Source organism: Ceratotherium simum, chromosome 5, assembly GCF_057802395.1.
Source record: "Ceratotherium simum simum isolate JZ-2026a chromosome 5, ASM5780239v1, whole genome shotgun sequence".
NCBI lineage: Eukaryota > Metazoa > Chordata > Mammalia > Perissodactyla > Rhinocerotidae > Ceratotherium > Ceratotherium simum.
This window is the reverse complement of record NC_141904.1, coordinates 52819459-52845580: the sequence shown is the minus strand read 5'-3', so window position 1 is coordinate 52845580 and position 26122 is coordinate 52819459. Positions and strand designations below refer to the sequence as shown.

The 26122-nt window shown below is 42.0% G+C and overlaps 2 protein-coding genes and 1 pseudogene across 2 annotated transcripts; 1 reads left to right on the top strand and 2 right to left on the bottom strand.

The window, feature by feature from the left end:
* The first annotated feature begins 660 nt into the window (after positions 1–660).
* Positions 661–3071, top strand: LOC101388118 (IQ domain-containing protein F5). The gene is made up of 3 exons (XM_087431678.1): positions 661–664; positions 1484–1570; positions 2629–3071. Exons 1-3 carry the CDS (start codon positions 661–663, stop codon positions 3069–3071), a joined length of 534 nt encoding a protein of 177 aa, XP_087287804.1.
* Positions 3072–17582: 14511 nt separating this feature from the next.
* On the bottom strand, positions 17583–19813 carry LOC101387852 (IQ domain-containing protein F5 pseudogene; annotated as a pseudogene).
* Positions 19814–23230: 3417 nt separating this feature from the next.
* Positions 23231–24615, bottom strand: IQCF3 (IQ motif containing F3). The gene is made up of 3 exons (XM_004419767.3): positions 24598–24615; positions 24383–24427; positions 23231–23629 (listed from the first exon to the last, which is right to left on the bottom strand). The coding sequence occupies exons 1-3, from the start codon at positions 24613–24615 to the stop codon at positions 23231–23233; spliced, it is 462 nt and encodes a 153-aa protein (XP_004419824.1).
* Positions 24616–26122: the final 1507 nt, after the last annotated feature.

Here is a 26122-nt window from a genome sequence, read left to right as displayed (position 1 = left end):
CTGAGGGCTTCATGAGTTGGCCTATATGGGTCCTGCCTTCCCCTGGGCCTGATAACTAGGTGATCTACAGATAGGCCAGACATAGGAGCTTTAGCCACCGTGAAGGATTTTACTTTGTTCCCCCAATTCCTCTATCCTCGTCAGAGATGATCGCTGCTAATTTTTGTGTATATCTTCCTAATCCCCACCCCTTTTAAAATAATGCCTCTATAACACGTGTATAAATATATGCTTATGTTGAGTTCAGGTTGATTTGATGAACTTGCTAATCTTGCTAAATCTTCACTCTTCTATATCCGTCCATAGAGAGCATACTCATTCTTTCTAATTGTTATTTGGCATATCATTGTTTAAATGAATTGAAATCCATTTGATGAACACCAGCCCGGCTTTGATGAGTATCATTATACACTTTTGTGTCAATGGGTCAGTTTTTGAGGTGATCCTTGTAGCCAGACCTCTGGCCATTCTGGTAGGAAAGAAAGGATGGGTCTTCCAGGTTTTCCTTAGAGGGGGCTCAGCTGTTGGGAGACATCCTGGCGCCCGAGTCATAGTTGCCGTTATGACATCATGGCTCTCTCCCCTCCTCCACTCTTCCTGCCAGAGCTGTGGCTGAAGGAGTACAGACCTGAGAGGGATGGGACCACCTAACCCCTAACCATGGGTAATTTAGTAGAGCGCATGCCTGAGGGAATTTGACTATCTACCCCAAGTCAAGGGCATTTAATGTTTTGTAAGAGACAATCAGATCCACCCAAACTTTCTGGGAGGGCAGTACATTTCCCATAGTTACCTCAGGATGGGATCCTTCCTCCATGTCTGAGGTCCTAGTGATATCGAACCTGAAGTGTGTTTGCTCACCCGTCGCACAGGAAGCCAATCTCTGACACCGGGTATAGTGAAAGAAAGTAGGAATTTTATTGCAAAGCGCTGAGCAAGGAGAACAGGCAGCTCACGCTGTGATCCCAAACTGCTCGAAAAGCTACTAGCAAGGGTTTTTATTTGGGGTTTTAGGTAGGGGAGGGGGAGCATGTGGCCTTGGGGGCTGAAGTTCTAAGAGTCCTCTGCACAGGCTTGACTATCTGTTCTATGTGTTGCACGGGATGGATTTTTAGTCTTTGACATCTAAAGTTTGCAATCAGTCTTTTAGCTTCTCAATGTTCCTGCAAGATGCTTAGTCAGGCAGGGAACTGTCAGCAAGTTCCTCTCTTATCAGCGATCCTCCTGCTGTTCTGCAAGGCAAGCTCAGAAACTTTGGTTATTCTGTTTCCCACGTTAACCTTGTGGGTACAAGGCACAGTTTCACCCTAGTCCAGGGAAATTTTAACTCCGTCATCCTCAGTTTCACTAGGAAAGGCCAGGAAGCAAGTGTGTGGTTGACCTGGCGCCTAGTGTTGGGGAGAGCGCCTGTACTCTCTCCCATGTCCTTCTCTTTAAACTCTGATTACAGAAGGTCAGCAAACCTTCTAAATTATAATCAAAGATAATGGTGAAAGCACATTGATAGAACAGAGCTTGAAGGAGCAAAGGAGAGAAGAGGAAGAGACTCTACCCCTGACACCCCCACTCACACCACTGCCCCTGCCCTTCCCACTCTTCCATGGGTAGATGGGTCCAGGCTCTACAGTGTTGGGGAGGCTTGGCTTGTGCCATCTCTGACCCTTGTGGTCCAGCAGAATGACCCAAAGGTCTGTGAACATGTGATTTATTGTCCAAAGAGAGATGCTTCAGTGAGTGAAAGGAGCACTTATCAACACTACACCAGGACAACAGGCGTATACCCAGTATGTACCAGGCAAACTGGATGAATGATCAGCATACATAGAGCTGGAATGAACAGGGATTGACTCCTCCTTGGCTGTCCTTTCCCCCCATTTTCTCCTTAGGCTAAGAGATGTGGGTCTGGCCAAGGCATGTGGATTGTGCCAAGGAGGGGGGGCAAGGGGGGCCAACCCAGACCACATAGAGTTGGGAGCTACAAGGTGGGGACTGTGTTTGGGGAATACAATGGCCAAGGTACAGGGAGACTGGGTCTAGCAGTGTGTGTGCATGTGTATCTTTGTACTGATGTATGTGTTAACTGGTGTTTAAGCTCTTAATAAAGTGTATGAGGTGGAGCATCTTTTAATACTTTGGTGAGGCAGAAAGGAGATAGCAAGCTGTGGGTTTAACCTGAAGTCAGAAGTAAGAGGGCAGGGGGAGCAAAGGATGCCACTTATCCAGCAGATGGGAGGAGTTTGAAGAGAATAGACATGGATCTCAGCTAGGTGGTCAGGTCCAGGTGAAACTTGTATCTCTTGTACCTCTAGATCACGGTCTTCTTGCTCTAGACTGGCAAACCAGGTCCACGTAAAACTGGGTGAGGTTGCAATTGCAGGTGTACCTCCATTTTCCAGATGGAGACCCTGAGACCCTGAGGGCAAGATGATGTGTCCATATCCATTAATCAGAGAATGGCAGAAGCAGGACACCTACTTGGTCTCCTGGGTCCAGCTGTTGACCACAACAGCTCTCTTGAACGTCAGAGAAAGGGGTGATTGTTGATAGAGGATCAGGACCCCTTCCTGGCACACCTTAGAGCCGAAATGTATGAGTTTCCTAAGTGTCCCTGTTTTCTCTTATAAGGGCCCAAAAAAGTGAAGATCATGATGATGGAACAGGAACCAGTCGTGTTCATCCAGGCCTGGTGGCGAGGCACCCTGGTGCGCCGGACGCTGCTGCACCTAGTGCTCAGAGCACGGATCATTCAATGCTGGTGGAAGCAGAAGCTGGCCAAGCTGTTGGAGAACAGGCGGAGGGCGGCCCTAGTGTTCTATGCACAGCAAGAATGGGCAGTGGTCAAGCTGCAGTCCAGGGTCCGCATGTGGCGCATCCGCCTTCGTTTCTGCCGTTTGCTCCATGCTGTCCACATCATCCAGGTTTACTGGCGCTGGCATAGTTGCCACACTCGTGGCTTGATTCAGGGCCATTACGACCTCAAAGAAAACCAACTGAATCTTCAACTTGAAATCACTTTGGGCTCACAAGCTTGTAAAGTGCAGCAATGCATACCCTTTCCAATAAAAGAATGATCAGGTCTGTTATATCTTTGTCCCCAGCTCTCTCCATCACACATATTTCAAGGAGGTCGTTGAGCTAATGATGGCAAATACTTGGCTTCTCATAAATCAGCCCTGAAGAAGCATCAGGGGTTGTCTGGGGTCCTGTGTGGAGAAGGATTCTGAGAGCCTGGTGCTGGATGAGCAGGGCCTGTGGTTGATTAGTGATGTCTGCCATGGGTAGGAGAGTTGAGGTTGCAGGACTGCCAAGTCAGATAACTCCAGAAAGACGCCTTCACAGTATGGTCTATGTAAATGGCGCCCTCTATAGTTGTGCAACATGGAGTTCTGTGTCAACTTTTGCTCCTTTTCCCCCAAATCTTTTAAAAATACTGTCTTAAAAATTGTAGTAAAATATACATAACACAAAACTTACCATTTTAACCATACAGCTCAGTGGCATTAAGTATATTCACACTGTTGTGCAACTATCACCACTGTCCTTCTCCAGAACTTTATTCATCTTGCAAAGTTGAAACTCTCTACCCATTAAACAATAATTCTCCATTCTCCCTTCCCCTGGCGCCTAGCCACCATCATTCTACTTTCTGTCTCTATGAATTGATTACTCTAAATACCTCATATGAGTGGAATTATAAAGTATTTGCCGTTCTGTGACTGACGTTTCACTTAGCATAATGTCTTCAAGTTTCATTCATGTAGCGTGTGTCAGAATTTGCTTCCTTTCTAAGGCTGAATAATATTCTACTCAATGAATACACCACATTTTGTTTATCCTTTCATCTGTGGATGGACTCTTGAGTTGCTTCCACCTTTTTGCTACTGTGAGTAATGCTGCTGCGAATATGGAGGTACCAATATCTCTTTAAGACTCTACTTTCGATTCTTCTGAGTATATACCCAGAAATGGAATGGCTGGATCATATGGTTATTCTATTTTTTTAAAATTTTATTTATTTATTTTCCCCCAAAGCCCCAGGAGATAGTTGTATGTCATAGCTGCACATCCTTCTAGTTGCTGTATGTGGGACACGGCCTCAGCATGGCCGGACAAGCAGTGCGTTGGTGCGTGCCCAGGATCTGAACCCGGGCCGCCAGCAGCAGAGCACGCGCACTTAACTGCTAAGCCATGGGGCCAGCCTTGGTTATTCTATTTTTAACTTTTGAGGAATTGTTATGCTGTTTTCCATAGCAGTTATACCATTTTACGTTCCCATTAGCAGTACACAAGTGTTCCAATTTCTCCACGTCAATAGTTAATCTCTTTTTTTTTTGATAGTAGACATCTTATGGGTGGTATCTCACTGTAGTTTTGATTTGCATTTCCCTAATGATTAGTGATGTTGAGCATCTTTTCATATGCTTGTTGGCAATTTGTATATCTTCTTTGGAGAAATATCTATTTAAGTCCTTTGCCCATTTTTGAATCAGTTTTTTTGTTGTTGTTGAGTTGTAGATGTTCTCTATATATTCTGGATTTTAATACATTATCATATATATTACTTGCAAAGATTTTATCCTATCTATGGATTACTTTCCACTCTGTTGTTTTTGTCCTTTGATGCACAGAAATTTTTAATTTTGATATAATCCAATTTATGTTTTTCTTTTGTTGCCTGTGATTTTTGTGTCATATACAAGAAATCACTGCCAAATCCAATGTCATGAAGATTTCCCTGATCTTTTCTTCTAAGAGTTTTATAGTTTTAGTTCTTAAGTTTAGTTAGGTCTTTGGTCCATTTTGAGTCATTTTTATTTTTGTGTAGTGTGAAGTAAGGGTCCATCTTCTGGATCCTTTTGAATGTGGATGTCTAGTTTTCTCAGCCCCACTAGTTGAAGAGACTGTCCTTTCCCTATTGAATGGTCTTGGCACTCTTGTTGAAGATCATTTGACTATACATGTGAGGGTTTATTTCTGGGCTCTCTATTCTATTCCATTGATCTATATGTCTGTCTGACTGTTTTTATGTTGGTACCACACTGTTTTGATTACTGTAGCTTTGTAATAAGTTTTGAAAACAGGAAGTATGAGACATCCAACTTTGTTCTTCTTTTTCAATATTGGTTTGGTTATTCGGGGTCACTTGAGATTCCATGTAAATTTTAGGATAGATTTTTCTCTTTCTTCAAAAAATGACATGAATTTTAATAGAGATTGCGTTGAATCTATAGATTCCTTTGGGAGTATTGACATCGCAACAATATTAAGTCTTCCAATCCATGGGGTGTCTTTCTGTTTATTTGTGTCTTTAACTCTTTCAGTAATGGTTTATAGTTTTCAAAATACGAATCTTTCACCTCCTTGGTTAAGTCTATTTCTAAGTATTTTATAGGTTTTGATTCCATTGTAAATGGGATTATTTTTTTTAAATTTCCTTTTTGTTTTGTTCATGGTTAGTGTATAGAAGTGCAACTGATTTTTATGTGTTGACTTTGTATCCTGCTACTTTCCAAATTCATTTTTTACTTCTAACAGTTTTTTTTTGTGTGTGTGTGTGTGTGGAATTTTTAGGGTGTTCTGCATACAAAATCACGTTATCTGAAGACAGAGATAATTTTACTTCTTCCTTTCCAACTTGGATGCCTTTTATTTCTTTTTCTTGCCTAATTGCTCTGGCTAGGACTTTCAATACTATGCTGAAGCAAAATGGTAACAGTGGGCATCCTTGTCTTGTTCCTGATCTCAGAGGAATAGATTTCAATCTTGCTCGTTGAGTGTGATATTACCTGTGGATTTTCATATGTGGCCTTTATTATGTTGAGGTGATTTCTTTCTATTCCTTGTTTGTTGAGTATTTTCATCATGAAAAGGGGTTGAATTTTGTCAAAAGCTTTTTATGCATCAATTGAGATGCTCTTGTTTTTTTCCCCTTTATTCTGTTAATGTGGTATCTTACATTGACTGATTTTTGTATGTTGAACAATCCTTGCATCCCAGGAATATTTCCCACTTGGTCACAGTGCATAATCCTTTTAATGTGCTGCAGAATTCTATTTGATAGTATTTTTTTGAGGACTTTTCCATCTATGTTCATCAGGGCTATTGGTCTGAAGTTTCATTTTCCTATAGTTTCTTTGTCTGGCTTTGGTATCAGGGCGATGCTGGATTTATAAAATGAGTTAGGAAGTGTTCCCTCTTTTTCAATATTTTGGAAGAGTTTGAGAAGGATTAGTATTACTTCTTTAAGTGTTTGTTAGAATTCAGCAATGAAGCCGTCAGGTCCAGGGCTTTTCTTTGCTAGGAGGCTTTTGGTTACTGATTCAATCTCCTTAATAGTTATGAATCTCTTAAGATTTTCTATTTCTTTCCAATTCAGTCTTGTTAGGTTTTGTGTTTCCAGGAATTTGTACATTTCATCTAGGTTATCCAATTCATTGACATACAGTTATTCATAGTACTCTCTTATAATCCTTTAATTTTTATAGAGTTGGTAGTAATGTCTCCACTTTTATTTCTGGTTTTAGATGAGTGTGGTTTTTCTTTCTTGGTCCATCTAGCTAAAGGTTGATCAATTTAGTTGATTTTTTCAAAGAACCAACTTTTTGTTTCATTGATTTTCTCTAATGTTTTTCTTTTTTTTTTTTAATTTTTTATTTATTGGAGTAACATTGGTTTATACATTGTAAAAATTTCAGGTGTACATCATTATACTTCTATTTCTGCATAGATTACATCATGTTCACCACCAAAATACTAATTACAACCCATCACCACACACATGTACCGAACTATCCCTTTCAGCCTCCTTCCTCCCCACTTCCCCTCTGGTAACCATCAATCCAATCTCTGTCTCTATGTGTTTGTTTATTGTTGTTATTATCTACTACTTAATGAAGGAAATCATACGGTATTTGACCTTCTCCCTCTGACTTATTTCACTTTGCATTATACCCTCAATGTCCATCCATGTTGTCACAAATGCCTGGATTTCATCGTTTCTTATGGCCGAGTAGTATTCCATTGTGTATATATACCACATCTTCTTTATCCATTCGTCCCTTGATGGGCACTTAGGTTGCTTCCAAGTCTTGGCTATTGTGAATAACGCTGCAATGAACACAGAGGTGCATGTACCTTTACAAATTGGTGTTTTCAAGTTCTTTGGATAAATACCCAACAGTGGAATAGCTGGATCATATGCTAGTTCTATCCTTGATTTTTTGAGGAATCTCCATACTGTTTTCCATAGTGGCTGCACCAGTTTGCACTCCCACCAGCAGTGTATGAGAGTTCCCTTCTCTCCACATCCTCTCCAACACTTGTTGTTTCCTGTCTTGTTAATTATAGCCATTCTGATGGGAGTGAGGTGATATCTCTTTGTAGTTTTGATTTGCATTTCCCTGATAGTTAGTGATTTTGAACATCTTTTCATGTGTCTGTTGGCCATCTGTATATCTTCTTTGGAGAAATGTCTGTTCAGGTCTTTGGCCCATTTTTTAATTGGGTTGTTAGTTTTTTGTTGTTGAGATACATGAGTTCTTTATATATTTTGGAGATTAAGCCCTTATCAGATGTATGGTTTGCAAATATCTTCTCCCAATTGTTAGGTTGTCTTTTCATTTTGTTGATGGTTTCCTTTGCTGTGTAGAAGGTTTTTAGTTCGATGGAGTCCCATGGGTTTATTTTTTCTATTGTTTCCCTTGCCCAGTCAAGACCAATGTCGAAGAGCATACTGCCTATGTTTTCTTCTAGAAGTTTTATGGTTTCAGGTCTTACATTCAAGTCTTTAATCCATTGGGAGTTAATTTTTGTGTGTGGTGTAAGATAATGGTCTACATTCGTTTTTTTGCTTGTGGCTGACCAGTTTTCCAAACAGCATTTATTGAAGAGACTTTCCTTTCTCTATTGTATGTTCTTGGCTCCCTTGACAAAAATTAGCTGTCCATAGATGTGTGGGTTTACTTCTGGGCTCTCAACTCTGTACCATTGATATCTGTGTCTGTTTTTGTGCCAGTATCACACTGTTTTGGTTACTATAGCTTTGTAGTATATATGTATATATATATTTCTTTTGTGAGGAAGATCAGCCCTGAGCTAACATCTGCCAATCCTCCACTTTTTGCTGAGGAAGACTGGCTGTGGGCTAACGTCCATGCCCATCTTCCTCCACTTTATATGGGATGCCGCCACAGCATGTCTTGACAAGCGGTGCATCAGTGGGTGCCCAGGATCCAAACCAGTGAACCCTGGGCCGCTGTGGCGGAGCGCACACACCCAACCGCTTGTGCCACTGGGCCGGCCCCATGTAGTATATTTTGAAATCAAAGGGTGTGATACCTCCAGCTTTGTTCTCTTTTCTCAGGATTCCTTCGGCTATCCAGAGTCATTTGTTATTCCATTTAAATTTTAGGATTCTTTGTTCTATTTCTGTGAAAAATGTTGTTGGAACTTTCATAGGGATTGCATTGAATCTATAGATTGTTTAGGAAGTATGGACATTTTAACTATGTTAATTCTTCCAATCCAAGGGCACAGAATGTCTTTCCATTTCTTTGTGTCCTCTTCAGTTTCTTTCAATAATGTTTTATAGTTTTTGGTGTACAGATCTTTCACCTATTTGGTTAAGTTTATTCCTATCTATTTTATTCTCTTTGTTGCAATTGTAAATGGGGTTGTATTCTTAATTTCTCTTTCTGCTACTTCGTTGTTAGTGTATAGAAATGCAACTGATTTTTGTATGTTGATTTTGTATCCTGCAACTTTATTGTATTCATTTATTATTTCTAAAAGTTTTTTGGTGGATTCTTTAGAGTTTTCTATATATAAAATCATGTCATCTGCAAATAGTGACAGTTTCACTTCTTTCTTTCCAATTTGGATCTCTTTTATTTCTTTTTCTTGTCTGATTGCTCTGGCTAGGATTTCCAATACTACATTAAATAACAGTGGTGAAATTGGGTATCCTTGTCTGGTTCCTGTTCGTAGAAGAGTAGTTTTCAGTTTTTCACCATTGAGAATGATATTAGCTGTGGGTTGGTCATATATGGCCTTTATTGGTACTTTCCTTCTATACCCATTTTATTCAGAGATTTTATCATAAATGGATGCAGTATCTTGTCAAATGCTTTCTCTGCATCTCTTGAGATGATTGTGTGATTTTTTCCTCCATTTGTTAATGTGGTGTATCACATTGATTGATTTGCCGATGTTGAACCATCCCTGCATCCCTGGAATAAATCCCACTTGACCATGGTGTATGATCTTTTTAACATATTGTTGTGTTCTATTTGCTAGTATTTTGTTGAGGATTTTTGCATTGATGTTCATCAGTGATATTGGTCTGTAATTTTCTTTTTTTCTGTCCTCGTTTGGCTTCATTATCAGGGTAACGTTGGCTTCGTAGAATGAGTTAGGAAGCTTCCCCTCCTCTTCAATTTTTTGGAAGAGTTTGAGAAGGATAGGTAATAAGTTTTCTTTGAATGTTTGATAGAATCCACCAGGGAAGCCATCTGGTACTGGACTTTTATTTTTCGGAGGTTTTTGCTTACTGTTTTGATCTCCTTACTGGTGATTGGTTATTCAAATTCTCTATTTCTTCTTGCTTCAGTTTTGGAAGGTTGTATGGTTCTAGGAATTTGTCCATTTCTTCTAGATTAGCCAATGTGTTGGCATATAGCTTTCCATAGTATTCTCTTATAATCTTTTTTATTTCTGGGGTGTTTATTGTAATTTCTCCTCTTTCATTTCTGATTTGATTTGTTTGAGCCTTCTCTCTTTTTTTCTTGGTGAGTCTAGCTAAAGGTACGTCAATTTTGTTGATCTTTTCAAAGAACAAGCTCTTGGTTTCATTGATTGTTTCTATTGTTTTTTTAGTCTGTAAGTCACTTATTTCTCCTCTGATTTTTATTATTTCCTTTCTTCTACTGATTTTGGGTTTCGTTTGTTCTTCTTTTTCCAGTTCCTTTAAGTGTACTGTTCGGTTGTTTATTTGAGAGTTTCCTTGTTTGTTGAGGTAGGCCTGTATTGCTATAAACTTCCCTCTTAGAACTGCTTTTGCTGTACCCCATAAATTTTGTATGTCGTATTTTCATTTTCATTTGTCTCCAGGTATTTTTTGATTTCTCCTTTGATTTCTTCTTTGACCCAATCGGTGTTCAGTAGCATTTTGTTTAATATTCACGTATTTGTGGCTTTTCTGATTTTCTTCCTGTAGTTGATTATTAGTTTCACACCGTTGTGGTCAGAAAAGATGCTTGGTATTATTCCAATCTTATTAAATTTTTTGAGATTTGTTTTGTGACCTAATATGTGATCACTCCTGGAGAATGTTCCACGTGCATTTGAAAAGAATGCGTGTTCTTCCGTTTTTGGATGGACTGTTCTGTATATATCTACTAAGCCCATCTGTTCTTAGCTGTCGTTTAAGGCCAATATTTCCTTACTGATCTTCTGTTTGGAGGATCTATCCATTGGTGTAAGTGGAGTGTTCAAGTCCCCTACTATTATTGTGTTACTGTCTATTTCTCCTTTTATGTCTGTTAATAATTGATTTATATATTTATGTGCTCCTCTGTTGGATGCATAGATATTAACAAGTGTTATGACTTCTTGTTGGATTGTTCCCTTTGTCATTATGTTATGCCCTTCCTTGTCTCTTGGTACAGTGTTTGTTTTAAAGTCTATTTTATCTGATATAAGTATTGCTACCCAAGCTTTCTTTTCATTGCCATTTGCATGGAGTATCTTTTTCTATCCCTTCACTTTCAGTTAGTGAATATCTTTAGGTCTGAAGTGTGTCTCTTGTATGCAGCATATATATGGCTCTTTTTTGTTTTTTATCCAATCAGCCACCCTATGCCTTTTGATTGGAGCGTTTAGTCCATTGACATTTAAAATAGCTACTGATAAGTATGTACTTATCGCCATTTTGTTCCTTTTTATCTGGGTGTTTTAGTAGTTCTTCTCTGTTCCTTTCTTCTCTTGCTCTCTTCTCTTGTGGTTTGATGGCTTTCTTTACTATTTTGTTTGGATTCCTATCTCTTAGTTTTTTTTGTATTTATTATAGGTTTCTGGTTTGTGACTACCATGAAGTTCATATATAGTAACCTACATATATAGCAATCTATGTATTAAGTTGATGGTCTCTTCAGTTTGACCTCTTTCTAAAAGCTCTACTCTTTTACTCCCCTCCCCTCAAGTTTTATGTTTTTGATATCATATCTAATCTCTTTTGTGTGTGTGTGTGTGTATCCATTACCCTCTTATCATGGAAATAAGCAATTTTAGTACTTTTGTCTTTCGACCTCCACATTGTAAAGGTCTTTTATAGGAAATTCTTTCAACCCTCCGTAGATTGGCACCTACACTGAGCCAAGTACCATTCTAGGGGATGTAGAGCCTCACCCTAATCTTCCAAATTTCAAAAATAGTTTATTTGGAAATAATTTAAAACTTAGAGATATACTGAAAGGACTCTTGCATCACCTTCCCCCGGAGATGTGCCTTTCACCCACTGTCCCAGTAACATCCTTTATAGCTAAGAATTCAATCAAGGATCACATACTACTTGCAGTTATCATGTCTATTTGGAGTCTTCTAATCTTGAACAATGCCTAGTCTTTTCTTTATTTTTATGATCTTGATATTTTTGAGGTTTATAGGTCAGCCATTTTGTATAATGTCTCTCAATTTGGGTTTGTCTGATGTTTTCTCATGATTAGACTCTCCTTATATGTTTTTGGGTGGAAGATAACAGATGCTGTGTCCTTTTCATTACAAACTATTAGGTGGCACATACTGTCTATTTACTCCATTAGTAATGACATTAACTTTATCAATTGATCAATGTTTTGTCTTCCACATTACTGTAAAGTATATTTTCTCTTTGTAATTAATAAATATTTTTATAAGGAGATGCTTTGAGACCATGCAAAATCCCATCCCTCAACGCATTTCACCCACTATATTAGCATTTCTTAACGTTTCTTGCCTGAGTTATTTATTACTATGATGGTTTCCAAGCAGTGACTTTCTAATATCATCATTTTCCTATAATTGTTAGTTAGCTTTCTACCGTGAGGAAGAGATTTCTCGTCTCTACATTAATTTTTCATTTCTTAATTTGTATCCGTATGGACTGATCAGTATGGACTAAATAAACCTATTTAATTTAATAGTTTTTAATTTGCTACTATCGTAGTAATTTTAGTGCTCAATTTTCCCTAGATTTGACCACTGGGAGCTCCTCAGGCTGGCTTCTGTGTCCTTTTGACATGTCCCCTTCATGTTTATTTCCTTACTTATTTCTTACACCAAGATAATCCAGATTTGTGAGATAACAAATAATATATGTTAGTCTCTGCCCCCAGTTCCTGGCACAGAGCTCCTGAAACTCTTGTAATTTCCTACATGATAAAAGCACTAGGAGCATCTTTTGTCCTAACATTTGGTCTTTGATCCCAGATCCTGACACAGGGCTCCTGAAATCCTCGTAATTTTCTGGTGTGTCTTTTGTTATAGTGAAGTGACTCTGGGTGGGCTCTTGGGTGGATCTTGGACGAGGACTGGCTACCAGAAAGACAAAGCCATATTAGAAGCTTGGATTTTCAGCCCCACCCTCCATTCTCTTGAGAAGGGAAAGGGGCTGAAAATGGAGTGTTCCAGAAGTGTCCAGAAGCTTAGGGCTGATCTTCCTCAAAAAAGAAAAAAAAAGAAAAGAAATGGAAAGATATTCCATGCCCTAGGATTGGAAGAATTAACATAGTTAAAATGTCCATACTTCCTAAACAATCTGTACATTCAATGCAATCCCTATCAAAGTTCCAACAACATTTTTCACAGAAATACAACAAAGAATCCTAAAATTTATATGGAATAACAAAAGACCCAGAATAGCTAAAGGAATCCTGAGAAAAGAGAACAAAGCTGGAGGTATCACACCCTCTGATTTCAAAATATGCTACAAAGCTATAGTAACCAAAACAGTATGGTACTGGCACAAAAATAGACACAGAGATCAATGGAACAGAATCGAGAGCTCAGAAGTAAACCCACACATCTATGGACAGCTAATTTTTGACAAGGGAGCCAAGAACATACAATAGAGAAAGGAAAGTCTCTTCAATAAATGCTGTTTGGAAAACTGGTCAGCCACAAGCAAAAAAATGTACGTAGACCATTATCTTACACCACACACAAAAATTAACTCCCAATGGATTAAAGACTTGAATGTAAGACCTGAAACCATGAAACTTCTAGAAGAAAACATAGGCAGTATGCTCTTCAACGCTGGTCTTAGCAACATATTTTCAAGTACCATGTCTGACCGGGCAAGGAAAACAATAGAAAAAATAAGCGAATGGGACTCCATCAAACTAAAAAGCTTCTACACAGCAAAGGAAACCATCAACAAAACGAAAAGACAGTCTCGCAATTGGGAGAAGATATGATAAGGGGTTCATATCCAAAGTATATAAAGAAGTCATACATCTCAACAACAAAAAAACTGACCACCCAATTAAAAAATAGGGAAAGGACCCGAGCAGACATTTCTCCAAAGAAGATATACAGCTGACCAACAGGCACATGAAAAGATGTTCAACATCATTAACTACCAGGGAAATGCAAATCAAAACTACAATGGGATATCACCTCACTCCCATCAGAATGGCTGTAATCAACAAGAGAGGAAACAACAAATGTTGGAGAGGATGTGGAGAGAAGGGAACTCTCATACACTGCTGGTGGGAGTGCAAACTGGTGCAGCCACTATGGAAAACAGTATGGAGATTCCTCAAAAAATTAAGAATGGAACTACCACACGATCCAGCTATTCCACTGCTGGATATTCATCCGAAGAACGTGAAAACATGAATACATAATAATATATGCACTCCTGTCTTCATTGCAGCATGATTCACAATATCCAAGACTTGGAAGCAACGTAGGTGTCCTTCAAGGGATGAATGGATAAAGATATGGTATATATACACAGTGGAATACTACTCAGCCATAAGAACCCATGAAATCCGACGATTTGTGACAACATGGATGGACCTTGAGGGTATTATGCTAAGGAAAATAAGTCAGAGGGAGAAAGTCAAATACCATGTAATCTCACTCATAAGTAGGAGATAAAAACAACAACAACAAACAATCACATAGAGTCAGAGATTGGATTGGTGGTTACCAGAGGAAAGGAGGAGGGAGGAGGGTGAAAGGGATGATTAGGCACACGTGTGTGGTGACGTATTGTAATTAGTCTTTGGGCGGTGAAGATGATGTAATCTACACAGAAATCGAAATATAATGGTGTACACCTGAAATTTATATAATGTTATAAACCAATGTTACTGCAAGGAAACAAAATGTCCATCAACAGATGAGTGGTTAAACAAAAGCTGGCACTTCCATTCAAGGGTATATCATTCAGGAATAAAGAGCTGTGAAGTACTGATCCATGCTACGATATGGATGAACATTGAAAACATCATGTTAAGTGAAAGAAACCAGACACAAAATATTGTACGATTTCACTGATGTGTAAATCCATGGAGATAGAATGCAGATTGCTGGTTTCCAGTGGCTGGAGGAGTGGTTACTGGGGAATGATTGGATAATGGGCATGTGGTTTTCTTTTAGGATGATAAAAATGTTTTAGAACCTGATATAGATGATAGTGGTTGCTTAACACTGTGAACGTACTGAACGCCACTGAATTGTTAATCTTATGTTAACAATCTTATGTCAAACGTTACTAGCATGTGGTTAATCTAAACATGGTTATGTGAATTTCACTTAGTATATATATGTTTTGTGTTCTTTTATGTGATGGTCAGTCAGGTGCGGCCACAAGAGAATAGGAGAGGCGCAAGAAACGAAGTCTGTTATACTCACAGCTCCTAGAGAGGAGGTCACCGCATGTCATAGGGGAAGCATCAGGTTTTGTTCAGGTGGCAGAAGACAAGAGTGAGAAATGAGCTTTTGCCATGGCCTTTATTGGAGTGGGAAAGGTGAGGCAGGGCAGGGTGAACAGTATAGGATTGGCTAGTTTGAACAATTTCGGTGGGCTCTGTCTATAGGGGTGGTCCCCAGATGCCTGGCACCTGACCCTGGGATGATTAAGGCAGAGGAATATTGCCTCCTGAGAGGTACAGGCCAGAGAGAGGAGGTATGGCTCTGGACTGGTTAGTTTGCAAGTCAAAGGCATGCTCTCCAGGCTGAGTCCTTTGATTCAGGACTAAGAGTAAGAATTGGCTAGCCCTGGGAGGGGCAGCCTCTCCCAAGCCAGAAAGGGATTTTTGTTTTTAAGATGTCAAAACGTCATAATACACAGAAAATAAAAAACATGTGCAATAACATACTGAAAGAAAGAGAGAGAACCTACTGTTCTAGGTCCTGGGAACACAGCACTGAACCCAGAGTCCCTGCTCTCCTGGAGCTCACCCTCCAGTAGGGGGAACAGAAAATAGAAATTGAGGTAAGATAACCTGGCAGTGATGAGGACTTTGAAAACAGCAAAGCAGAGTCAGGAGCTAGAGCATAGAGTAGCGGGGAGGGAAAGCTGTTTCAATAAGATGGTCAAGGAAGGCCTCCCTGAGGAGGGAGCACGGAGCAGAGACAAATCTGAATGGAGTGAGAGCTCCATCTGCAAGAAGACAATCCAAGGAGAGGAGGCAGCAAGTGCAAAGCACTGAGATGGGAGTGTGCTGGGGATGTTTGATAACAGCAGAGCAGTCAGGGAGGACTGGGAGGATGAGGTGGCCAGAGACAGACCATTCAGACTTATGTAGACCACAGGGGGGACTTTTGGAACTGTTCTAATTAAATGGGAAGACACTAAAGGATTAAGAGCATCAGGTGATACTACAAAGCAATAGTAATCAAAACAGCATGGTACTGGTACAAAAACAGACACACAGATCAATGGAACAGAATTGAAAGCCCAGAAATAAAACACCACATATACGGACGGCTAATTTTCGACAAAGGTGCTAAGAACATACAATGGAGAAAGGAAAGTCTCTTCAATAAATGGTGTTGGGAAAGCTGGAGAGCCACATGCAAAAGAATGAAAGTGGACCATCTGCTATCGCCATTCACAAAAATTAACTCAAAATGGATCAAAGACCTGAAGGTGAGACCTGAAACTATAAAACTCATAGAAGAAAATATAGGCAACACACTATTTGACATTGGTTATAAAGGAATCTTTTCGGATGACATGCCTACCCAGACTAGGGAAACTAAAGAAAAAATAAACAAGTGGGACTTTATCAGATTAAAGAGCTTCTATAAGACAAACGAAACCAGAATCAAGATGAACAGACAACACACCAGCTGGGAGAGAATATTTGCAAAACATACATCTGACAAGGGGTTGATCTCCATAATATATAAAGAACTCACACAACTGAACACCAAAAAAACCAAACAACCCGATCAAAAAATGGGCAGAGGAAATGAACAGACACTTCTCCAAAGAAGATATACAGATGGCCAATAGGCACATGAAAAGATGTTCAACATCACTAATCATCAGAAATGCAAATCAAAACAACACTAAGATACCACCTCACGCCCGTTAGAATGGCTATAATCACCAAGACAAGAAACAACAAGTGTTGGAGAGGATGTGGAGAAACAGGAACCCTCATACACAGCTGGTGGGAATGCAAACTGGTGCAGCCTCTATGGAAAACAGTATGAAGATTCCTCAAAGACTTAAAATTGGGATGCCCTATGACCCAGCCATCCCATTACTGGTAATCTATCCAACGAACCTGAAATCAACAATCCAAAGAGGCTTATGCACCCCTATGTTCATTGCAGCATTATTCACCATAGCCAAGAAGTGGAAGCAACCTAAGTGTCCCTCGACTGACAACTGGATTAAGAAAATGTGGTATATATATACAATGGAATACTACTCAGCCATAAAAAAAAGACAAAATCGTTCCATTTGCAACAACATGGATGGGCCTGGAACGTATTATGTTAAGTGAAATAAGCCAGAAAGAGAAAGACAAACACTGTATGATCTCACTCATATGTGGAATATAAACCAACACATGGACAGAGAAAACTGTACTGTGGTTACCAGGGGCAGTGGGGTTGGGGGGTGGGCACAAGGGTTGAAGGGAGTTATATATGTATGGTGATGGACAAACAAAACTCCAAACCCAAAAATTCACAATGTTAAAAAACATTAAAACATCAATAAAAAAAAAAAAAGAGCATCAGGTGACACAGGCCTCCATGTTGCACAACTACAGGGGACACCATTTACATAGATCACACTGTGAAGGCGTCTCCCTGGAGCCGGCTGACTTGGCCGCCCTGCAACCCCCACTTTTCTGCCCAGGGCAGACATTGCTAATCAATCACAGGTCCTGCTCATCCGGCATAGGGCTCTCAGGATCCTTCTCCACATGGGACCCCAGACAACCCCTGCCGCTTCCTCAGAGCTGACCTGTGAGATGTCCAGTATCTGCCATCATTTTCCCTGACCCTTCACTGAGACAAGGACCACCTGCAGCTTGTCTGACAGAGATCATGCTGACACAGAGTTGGAGCAGACCTGATCAGTTCTTTATTGGGAAGGGGATGCAGTCTGTAATACGACAAATCTGTGATCCTAGAAAGATCTCAAGCTCAAGCCCCAGCTGGCTTGCTGTGAGTTCATAGCTGCCACGGAAAAAGCCACGAGTATGGCAACTATGGCAGCGCCAGTAAACCTGGATGATGCGGACAGCATGGAGCAAACGGCAGTAACGAAGGTGGATGCGCCACATGCGGACCCAGGACTGCAGCTTGACCACTGCCCATTCTTGCAGCGCGTGGTACACTAGGGCCGCCCGCCGCCTCTTCTCCAGCAGTTTTGCCAGTGTCAGATTCCACCACCGCGAAATGATGGAAGCTCTGAGTGCGGCGTGCAGCAGCGTCCGTCGCACCAGGATGCCCCGCCACCAGGCCTGGACCTTTATGGCTATCAGCTCATTGGCCATCGGCTTCTTTATCTTCGGGGGGCGGGGTTTCTAGGGAAACAAAGGGACACTCAGGAAACATTCCCCACCCATCTCAGCCCCAGGGTGTGCCTGGTAGAGGTGCTGATCTATTATCAACCACTGCTCCTTCTTCAGAAGTTCAGGAGCACTGGGCAGGGACATTGGCTGGAGCCGGAAGACTAGATAAGTGTCCTGTCTCTGCCACTCTCTTCTTAATGGGCATGGATCATGTTGCTCTCTGAGTCTCAGGCTCCTCATCTGCAACATGAGGCACACCTGCCCTAGCTATCACCCGGTTAGGTGGACCTAGTTGGCCAGTCAACCAGAACAAGAACACCATGATCTAAGTGTCACAGGGTTGTCATGTTCCACCTGTGCCTGACCAGCTACATGGGATACATATCTTTTCCCTTCAAATCCCACCCACAGGCTAGAGAAGTGGCATCCTTTGCTTGCCTTTCATGCCTGACTTCAGCTCTAGTCCACAACCTGCTGTCTCCTTCTGTCGAGTCACAGTATTAGAAGTTTCCCTGCTCCACACAGTTTAGAGTCTTTCTCATTTATTTCTCACTTTCATTTCTTTTGGTTTTCGCACCTTAAACTTCAATTAGCACACATACAGGCACACATCCTGCACACACGCTCCCATACAATTCTAGACGTGGGTTCCCTGTACTTGGCAACGTGTTCCCCAAACACAGCCCTCACCACTCCACTCCCCAACTTTGCATGGTCTGACTCTCACTTGTCAGGTTTCTCCTCCCTACAACATGTCTCAGTCACCCAACTTTCTCAGACCAAGAAGAGACTAGGAGAAGAGGAGAGCCAGGGATGAGTCAATCCCCATCACCCCAGCTCTGGATAGTGCAGCCATGCACTCTGGTTGGCCTGAGACATTCTCAGTTTATGATCATTGTTCCCGAGTAATCATTCATAGCACTATCTTTCACTTACAAATGTTTCCTGGTTTGGATGACAAATTCCATGATCATCCCATGCTATGGGCCACAGAGAAGACAACCCATCATTCCTGGGTGACTTGGGCCACAGATGTTGCAGGTTGGGGTCTCTCTCAACTTTGAGGGCCTCCATCAACCTACCTTTCTTTGATGGAGAGGGTGTGGTGGATGCTCCTCTTTCTCTATCTTTTTCTCCTTTACTTTCTTTTTCACCAGTTTGGTTTCATCAAAATCTTTCTTTATGATTTTATCTAACTGGTCATCCTTTTGTAATCAGAGTCTAGAGAGGAAAGGTATGGGTAGGTTTTTCTCTGTACAACTCTGTGACAAGTCTACCACATACTCAATCTCCCGGCTTGCGCAGATGCCCTAGATGTAGAGCTCACATCCCTAATTAACTGTGGAAACCCACCTTACCCTGCCTGCAATTTTGAGTGGACTGGTCTCCCTTACTCAACTTTGAAAGCCCATGACTTGGAAATAGATGGGTTGAATACCCTCAGGTCTGCAATCCCTTAAATTTCCCATAGTTAGGAGCTAGATAGTTCCATTGCTCTCAGGTCTTTATTCTTCCTTGAGATCCATACAAGTTGTTACATCGATCAGTACTTCATTCCTTTTTGCTACTGAAGTAGACCATGGTATGGATGTACTACAATTTGTTTAGCTGTTCACCCATCTGGGTTATTTCCACTTTTTTGGCTATTATTCTACTATGAAATCTTTGTACAAGTTTCAGTTTGAACATAGGTTTTCAACTCTTTTGGATATGTACCTAGGAATAGAATTGCTGGGTCATATGGTAATTCTATATTTAACTTTTTGAGAAATCACCAAACTGTCTTCCATAGCAGCTACCCCATTTTACATTCCCACCAGCAATGTGTGAGAGATCCAGTTCCTCCAATCCTCACTATCTGCTGTATTGCAGATATTGCTATATTGCAGAGATGAAGCCAACATTGTTTGCTGATGGATTGGTGTCGGATGGAATGGGTAGAGCTAAGTAAAAGGGAGGATTCAGAGAAAAATTTGAATCAAACACATTGGGTGAATGGTCAAGGCACAAGGAGAAGCAAGTTTTGGACAGAAGCACGAGGCATGGGGAATGAGAAGTCCTGTTTCTGCCACATTATGTTTAAAAAACCTACTAGACATCCAAGCAAGATATCAAGTGGGAAGTTGCACTTTGAAGTACAGAATTCTGAGGAGGTATCAGGGATGGAGATGTAGAGCTGAGTGGCATCAAGATACAGCAGATATTTAAGATCATGTGACTGGATGATACTATCGGGGAGTAAACATAAAAAGATACTAAAAGAAGTTTTAGGATTGAGCACCTCATAGGTTAGAGGCTGACCAATGGAGAAGCCATTGATAAGATTAAGAGCAGCCAGTGAAGAAAGAGGAAAAATAGGAGAGTGTGGTGTCTCTAGAGCCAAAAGGAGAGTGTTTCAAGTAGGAGAAAGTGGTCAACCCTGTAGTCTGATGCAGAGAGGATGCGAAATGAGAGGGCAGAGGACAGAGAATTGACCATTGGACTACGCAAGTTAGTTGGTGGTTTTAGATGATGTTATCATTTGTTGAACCAACCGCCCAAAACATAGAAACTTAAAAGAACAACCATTTATTGAGCTCATAGTTTTGTGGAGTGACAGTTTAGGCTAGGCTCATCTGGGTGATTCTTTTGTTCTTAGCTAGGCCCAATCAAATATATGTGGTCAGTTGGCCGGTGAGCTGGGGGCTGGTGGTGTAATATGGCCTCATCAAAGATGGCCCATCTCTGCCCCATGTGGTCTCTCATGCTACAGCAAGAGTCTCCTTGTTCTGGTGGCAGATGGCTGTGCAAGATCTCTTAAAGCCTAGGCTTGTAACTGGCACAGTATCACTTCCACTGTATACTATCAGCCAAAGAAAGTCACAAGGAAGCCTAGGTACAAGAGGAGGTTAAGTAGCCTCCACCTCTTGATCAATGGAGCTACAAAGTCACATTGCAAAGAGCATGGATACAAGAAGTGAAGTAATTTTGGTCATTTTTGCAAACAGTCTCTTTCAGTCAATACCCTTGACGCGTATAGTTTCTGTGAATTAGGGGGAAGGGAGGCTCAGTTGGAGTGAGTTTAGGAGAGAATGGGAGGAGTGGAAGGGGAGACAGTCATAACATGTTTAGCTATGAGGAGATGCAAAGAACTGCAATAGGAGGTAGTCAAGGATGGACTTTTTAATGATGGGGACACTTTGTATGCCAATGGGAATGATTTGGTGAAAAGATAGAAACTGATTTAGAGAAGCAAATGAAATTACAGGATGATGTCATTGCGAAGGCAAGAAGTGATAGTGGGCAAACGAAAAAGAAGAACACAAGATGAACAAAATGCAGGGGCTGGCCTCAGATGGGCCAAAGACAATTCATGTCAACTTAAGGAAGGCAACAAGTGTGGTGCACATGATGCAGAGACAAAGGATGAGATGGTAGGAAGATGGGGGTCCAGTCTGCTTTCATTTCCTCAGTTAAGTGTGTGGTGACATCATCATTTGAGGTCAAGAGGAAAAGAGGGAGAATTGCCCATTTGAAAAGAGAGGAAAGAATGTGAAATCTTCAGGTCAAAAAGCAAACTCACAGAAAACTGTTTGGAGAAGTTTGTCTAGCTGATCCTGAATACAAACCAAAACCATGAAATATAGTGATTTGTTTTCTTTCAGGGAAGTTCCACTCTTTTGGTGTGGGATGAAAGAGGTGAAGGGTTGGGTTCATCCAAAGGTGGAGAGAGAGAGGTCCAATGGTGGTAAAATTCTAAGAGAATGCTCAACAGAGAAGGGAATCTCTGCTGGGGACAAGAGATGAGAACATGATAGCATGAATGGGCATTAAACCATTGGTAAGGTCAATCTCTGGGAGGTCCTAATTAGGACTGAAGAAGCATTTGGTTTGATGCATAAGAATCAGTGGCTCTAACACAAGGGTTGACAAACTTTTTCTTTATAGGGCTGGGTAGTATCTTAGGCTTGATGTCCATTCAGTCTCTGTCATGACTACTCAACTGCAGGCCATAGTTTTCTGACCTCTGCCCTAAAGGATAGAAGGCAAAAGTCAGAGACCAGGATGATTGAAATTAATATTGTTGCTGTGGTCAGTTATGAATGATGACAAGGACTGGGGTAATGCCACCTGAAGTGTGGTGAGCATTCGCTATCACCAAGATAAGTACAGAGGTTGAGAGTAAGCATTTAGAAACTTCTATAGCAAATTGAAATAGTAATTTTATGTATGTTCAATCTAATAATTAAAAACAAGCCTTCTATTCCGTATGCCTTTCCCATTTATTTTTCTCATAATTTATTTTTATTGTTTTACCAAAGAATTGTTCTATGATAGATTGGACATTTTAAAAAAATGGTCCTCACCCACAGACAGCTTGAGAAGCAATGGTCTATAGTGCGATCATAGGAGTGGGTGACTAAGGTAGGATGGAAGTCAAATTACTGGAAGTGAGAGGCAAGGAGCTTCGGGGCATCATCCAGTCAATGTTGAAGTCACCAAGAATGGTGTCATTCATAGGGAGGAGGTTATATCAGTGGGAGCCCTGTGTTCAGCATCTTCGAGAAGCCAGTCCTGAGGAGGGAGGACAGAGGCAGGGCTGAGGTTCCTTAAGATCATAATATCTGCTATTTCCCAAAGAAAAAAGCATCCTAGTTATCATGAAGCTTGCAAAACCTTGTGCCCAGTCATCACTAAGGCCAGCCTCCTGTGCTTTCTCTGGGCTGCACTCCTCCTAGGGGAGCCAGCCAAGTGCCTGACTTCTGTCTGGGGCTTGCCAAATAGGAAGGAAATGGGTGCAAGCCCCAGCTGGCCCCAAGTGGCAAGCTGACAGAGCATGGCCTCAGGCGCAACTCTCCTAAGAGTAGGTGCCTACAGTCTTCAGGAATACAAAGCCCAACCCCTCCCAATTGCAAGTTCAGGAGACAAGAATGGTGCTAGGGCTGTGGAATGGGACACCTGGCTCTGCCTATATGAGGACAGCCTCAGGTGGCAGTTTCTGATTTGGATAGAGTCAGTGGCATATGGCCTCTGTCAGTCCAGAACAGGATCCATAGCACTGAGGGGTGAAAGGGAGGTACCTGTATTGAAGTCTTTCCCCAAGTAGAAGAAGAGGGGCATGGCCTGAATCCTAGGGGGTTCTCATGGTGTGGGAGTCACTGAGACACATAAGACCTGGTCAGATATTTATTGGGGCAGTGGAGCCAGTTCTCCACCCTGTAGTGCTTTTAGACTGATAGGATTTCAATGTGGAACTCTAGCTGGTTGGAAGCGCCTTTGCATTGTGGCTGTAAAACATCATTGGTCTGGAAATCGAAGCAGCTCTTTGGGGCCTGGAGTATGCAGACAGCGTTGCACATTTGGCAGTAATGTTGATGGCACTGCCACATGCGAACCCAGGACTGGAGCTTGACCGCCGCCTGCTCCTGGATTACATAGGTCTTCAACAGGGCCTGCTGCTTCTTATGCACACATCTCCATGTGAGAGTTCTCCACCAGATCTGAATCATCCAGGCCCTGAGGGCAGCTACTAGCAGCGTCCTACGTACCAGGGTGCCACGCCACCAGGCCTGGATCTTCCCAGCTGCATTGACTCTTGCTCTCTGGCGTTGTTTTGCAAGAAGCAACTAACCAAGCAAAGGAGAAAACTCTAAGTGAATTTGTCACCTTCAACCACAGCTCTGGTGTCTGCCACAAAGAAGCTCTGCTCTTCTCTCTTAACAATCAGCCTTTTCCCTGATGGTTCTCAGGACCCAGGAGACCTGGGTGGGGTTTTTCCTCTACTTCTTTCCTGTCTGTGGCCACATACACATCTGCTCACCCTCTGAGTCACACTGTCCTTGTCTATAAAATGGGGGTATGCTTGCCCTTTGGTCTTCACAGGTTCGTGGAACCAGTGGAACTTTCTGATCCAGAAGACCCGGCATGGGTGTGAGGAGCCAAAGGGTCTTCATGAGGATGAACCTCTGCATTTACGGCTTGCATCTCAGCTCAAAAGCCTGTGATGCTGCCTCCTGATGCCTCATGCCATGCCACAGCCCCTTGGGGTTTTCCCTTCACCTCACTTCTTTTGGCTTCCACTACTACCTCTCAGTCACCCTATATCCTTCTAGCCCAAGCTGCCCCTTCTCCAGCTTTCCAGTTCCCACTGTTCTGTGCCCCAACTTCCATGTGGCCTGTTTGCATCCTGACTCCTCGTCTCTCTGTTATTCTCTCCATACTTAACACAGATCACCCAGAATAGGGAGGGAATTTATGGAGACAGAAAAGCAACACTGAACTGACTCCTGTGGAACCAGAGATGGATCCTCCATTTCCAAGGACTCTGGATCAGAGAGTCAATGATTTACAGTTCTCTCATGCTCCTGGGCCCCACCTACCTTCTGCCTCTCTCTCTCTAGTGCATCATAATCTGGATCAGACTTCTGCAATCAGAATGTACAGAGAAAGCATGAGTGAGGATCAACCTCTGTGCAAAGTCCCCACAGCCCCAGCTCCCCATTCTTTCCCTGGGTCCTTTGAAGTCTTCTGGTGCTTCCCTCTTCCATGGGGCAACACCCCACCCCCAGGGAGGGGGTGTCTGACTAAGTCTTACACAGCATTTATTGCCCATGGTTTTGGGGCAGTGGTTCAGGTGTTAACACCTCTTCTGGTCCCAGCTCCAATGGCCTGGCAGAGGCAGGAAGGGCGGTGGAGGAGAAGATAACCATGATGTCACAAGGGCAACTATGACCCAGGGACCAGGTTGCCTTCTCCAGGTTCAAAGTCATTGCATAATGAGGAAACACCTGCCCGTTTCCCTCCTGCCAGAGATGGACCAGAGTCCTTAGTGGAACTACAGTCCCTGTGAGTCTGTCCTGTCCCAAGAGTGATCTCCAGTCTGGCCCACCCACAGGACTATCCTCTTATCAGCCACTGAGGAGAGCATCTTATGCAGTGCAGAAGAAGGAGCATGGGCTCAGTCTGCTCCCTGGGCCCTCCTGCCTTCTCTGGCATGGTGATCTTCCTCAGTGGGTGGGAAAGTCCTTCTTTTAATGGGGATCAGTGAGTATGGAGGGTGAGCAGAAAGGGCCAAGGAAGGGTCAGGATGGTGGTACGTCAGCCAATTTCTACTCCCTCCCTTCAGCTGGTGTAACTCTCTGTCCTTCTGTAGCTATTTAGTGGTGCTTATCAAGACAATATATGTTCCTTAAAACAAAATAAGCCCTTTTGTGCTGTGTCTGAAACTTAGTGGGCTGGAGGAATTTTCCAAACATAAGTCATTATTTAGGAGATAGTGTCCCCACCACTGTAGACTCCTCTGGTGGTGGCAGTGGTCATATTTTAAAGAGTCAATTAGTTATTCAGGCTTGCTTCCCAAACCAGCCATCTTCTGGATGTCCCCATTGCCGTTTCCCAGCCACCTTCACTTCTCTTAACCGACGCTGTGGATAGCTCCCTCCAGATCTCCGTAACATGCTGATGTGGTCTCTTCATTTCAAGGTGTTATCTATCAACTTCTCACCAAGGAAGATGAAGATTTAGCTTTCTGCCTCTCCCCTGTTGACACAAGTATTCTGTAATCAATCTATAAATCAAAATGGGGGTGAGTTTACTACATAAGCCAGTTTTGAGGACTATATCCCGGGAGCTTCCCTCCCCAAGGAAGGAAGCACTCTAAGATGTGGGGTGTACACGATGGTTGTATACTGTCTTGGAACAAGGAACATGCATCAAATATGACAGGAATATCCTTTTTACCAAAGTTACAAGATGCTTTGCCAGCACAGCAGATCAGTGGTCACAAGATGAGCACAGTAGGTTAGTAATTAATCCTTAGTGTCTGGGAAGAAATGCTTATCTATAAAGAAATACTGATATGTAGGGAGGCAACATCTGTATCTTTAAGGGCATCATTCTCGGCTTTGGGACATTGTAAATGTTTAAAGCAGATGTACAATGCATGCTCCATAGGCCGTGTCATGTCAGGCCTTTCTGGAAAAACCAGGTCAGGCCAAATGAGTTTTTTGAGGAAGATTAGCCCTGAGCTAATGTCTGTTGCCAATCCTCTTCTTTTTGCTGAGGAAGATTGGCTCTGGGCTAACATCCGTGCCCATATTCCTCTACTTTATATGGGACAC

Excerpts from the sequence above, each read along its gene's own strand:
- IQCF3 (XM_004419767.3), bottom strand. Across the intron at positions 23,630-24,382 it reads TAGAGAGAGAGAGGCAGAAG|TTGCTTCTTGCAAAACAACG; the intron begins GTAGGTGGGGCC and ends TTGCTTGGTTAG.
- LOC101388118 (XM_087431678.1), top strand. Across the intron at positions 1,571-2,628 it reads ACCCCTGACACCCCCACTCA|CCAAAAAAGTGAAGATCATG; the intron begins CACCACTGCCCC and ends TCTTATAAGGGC.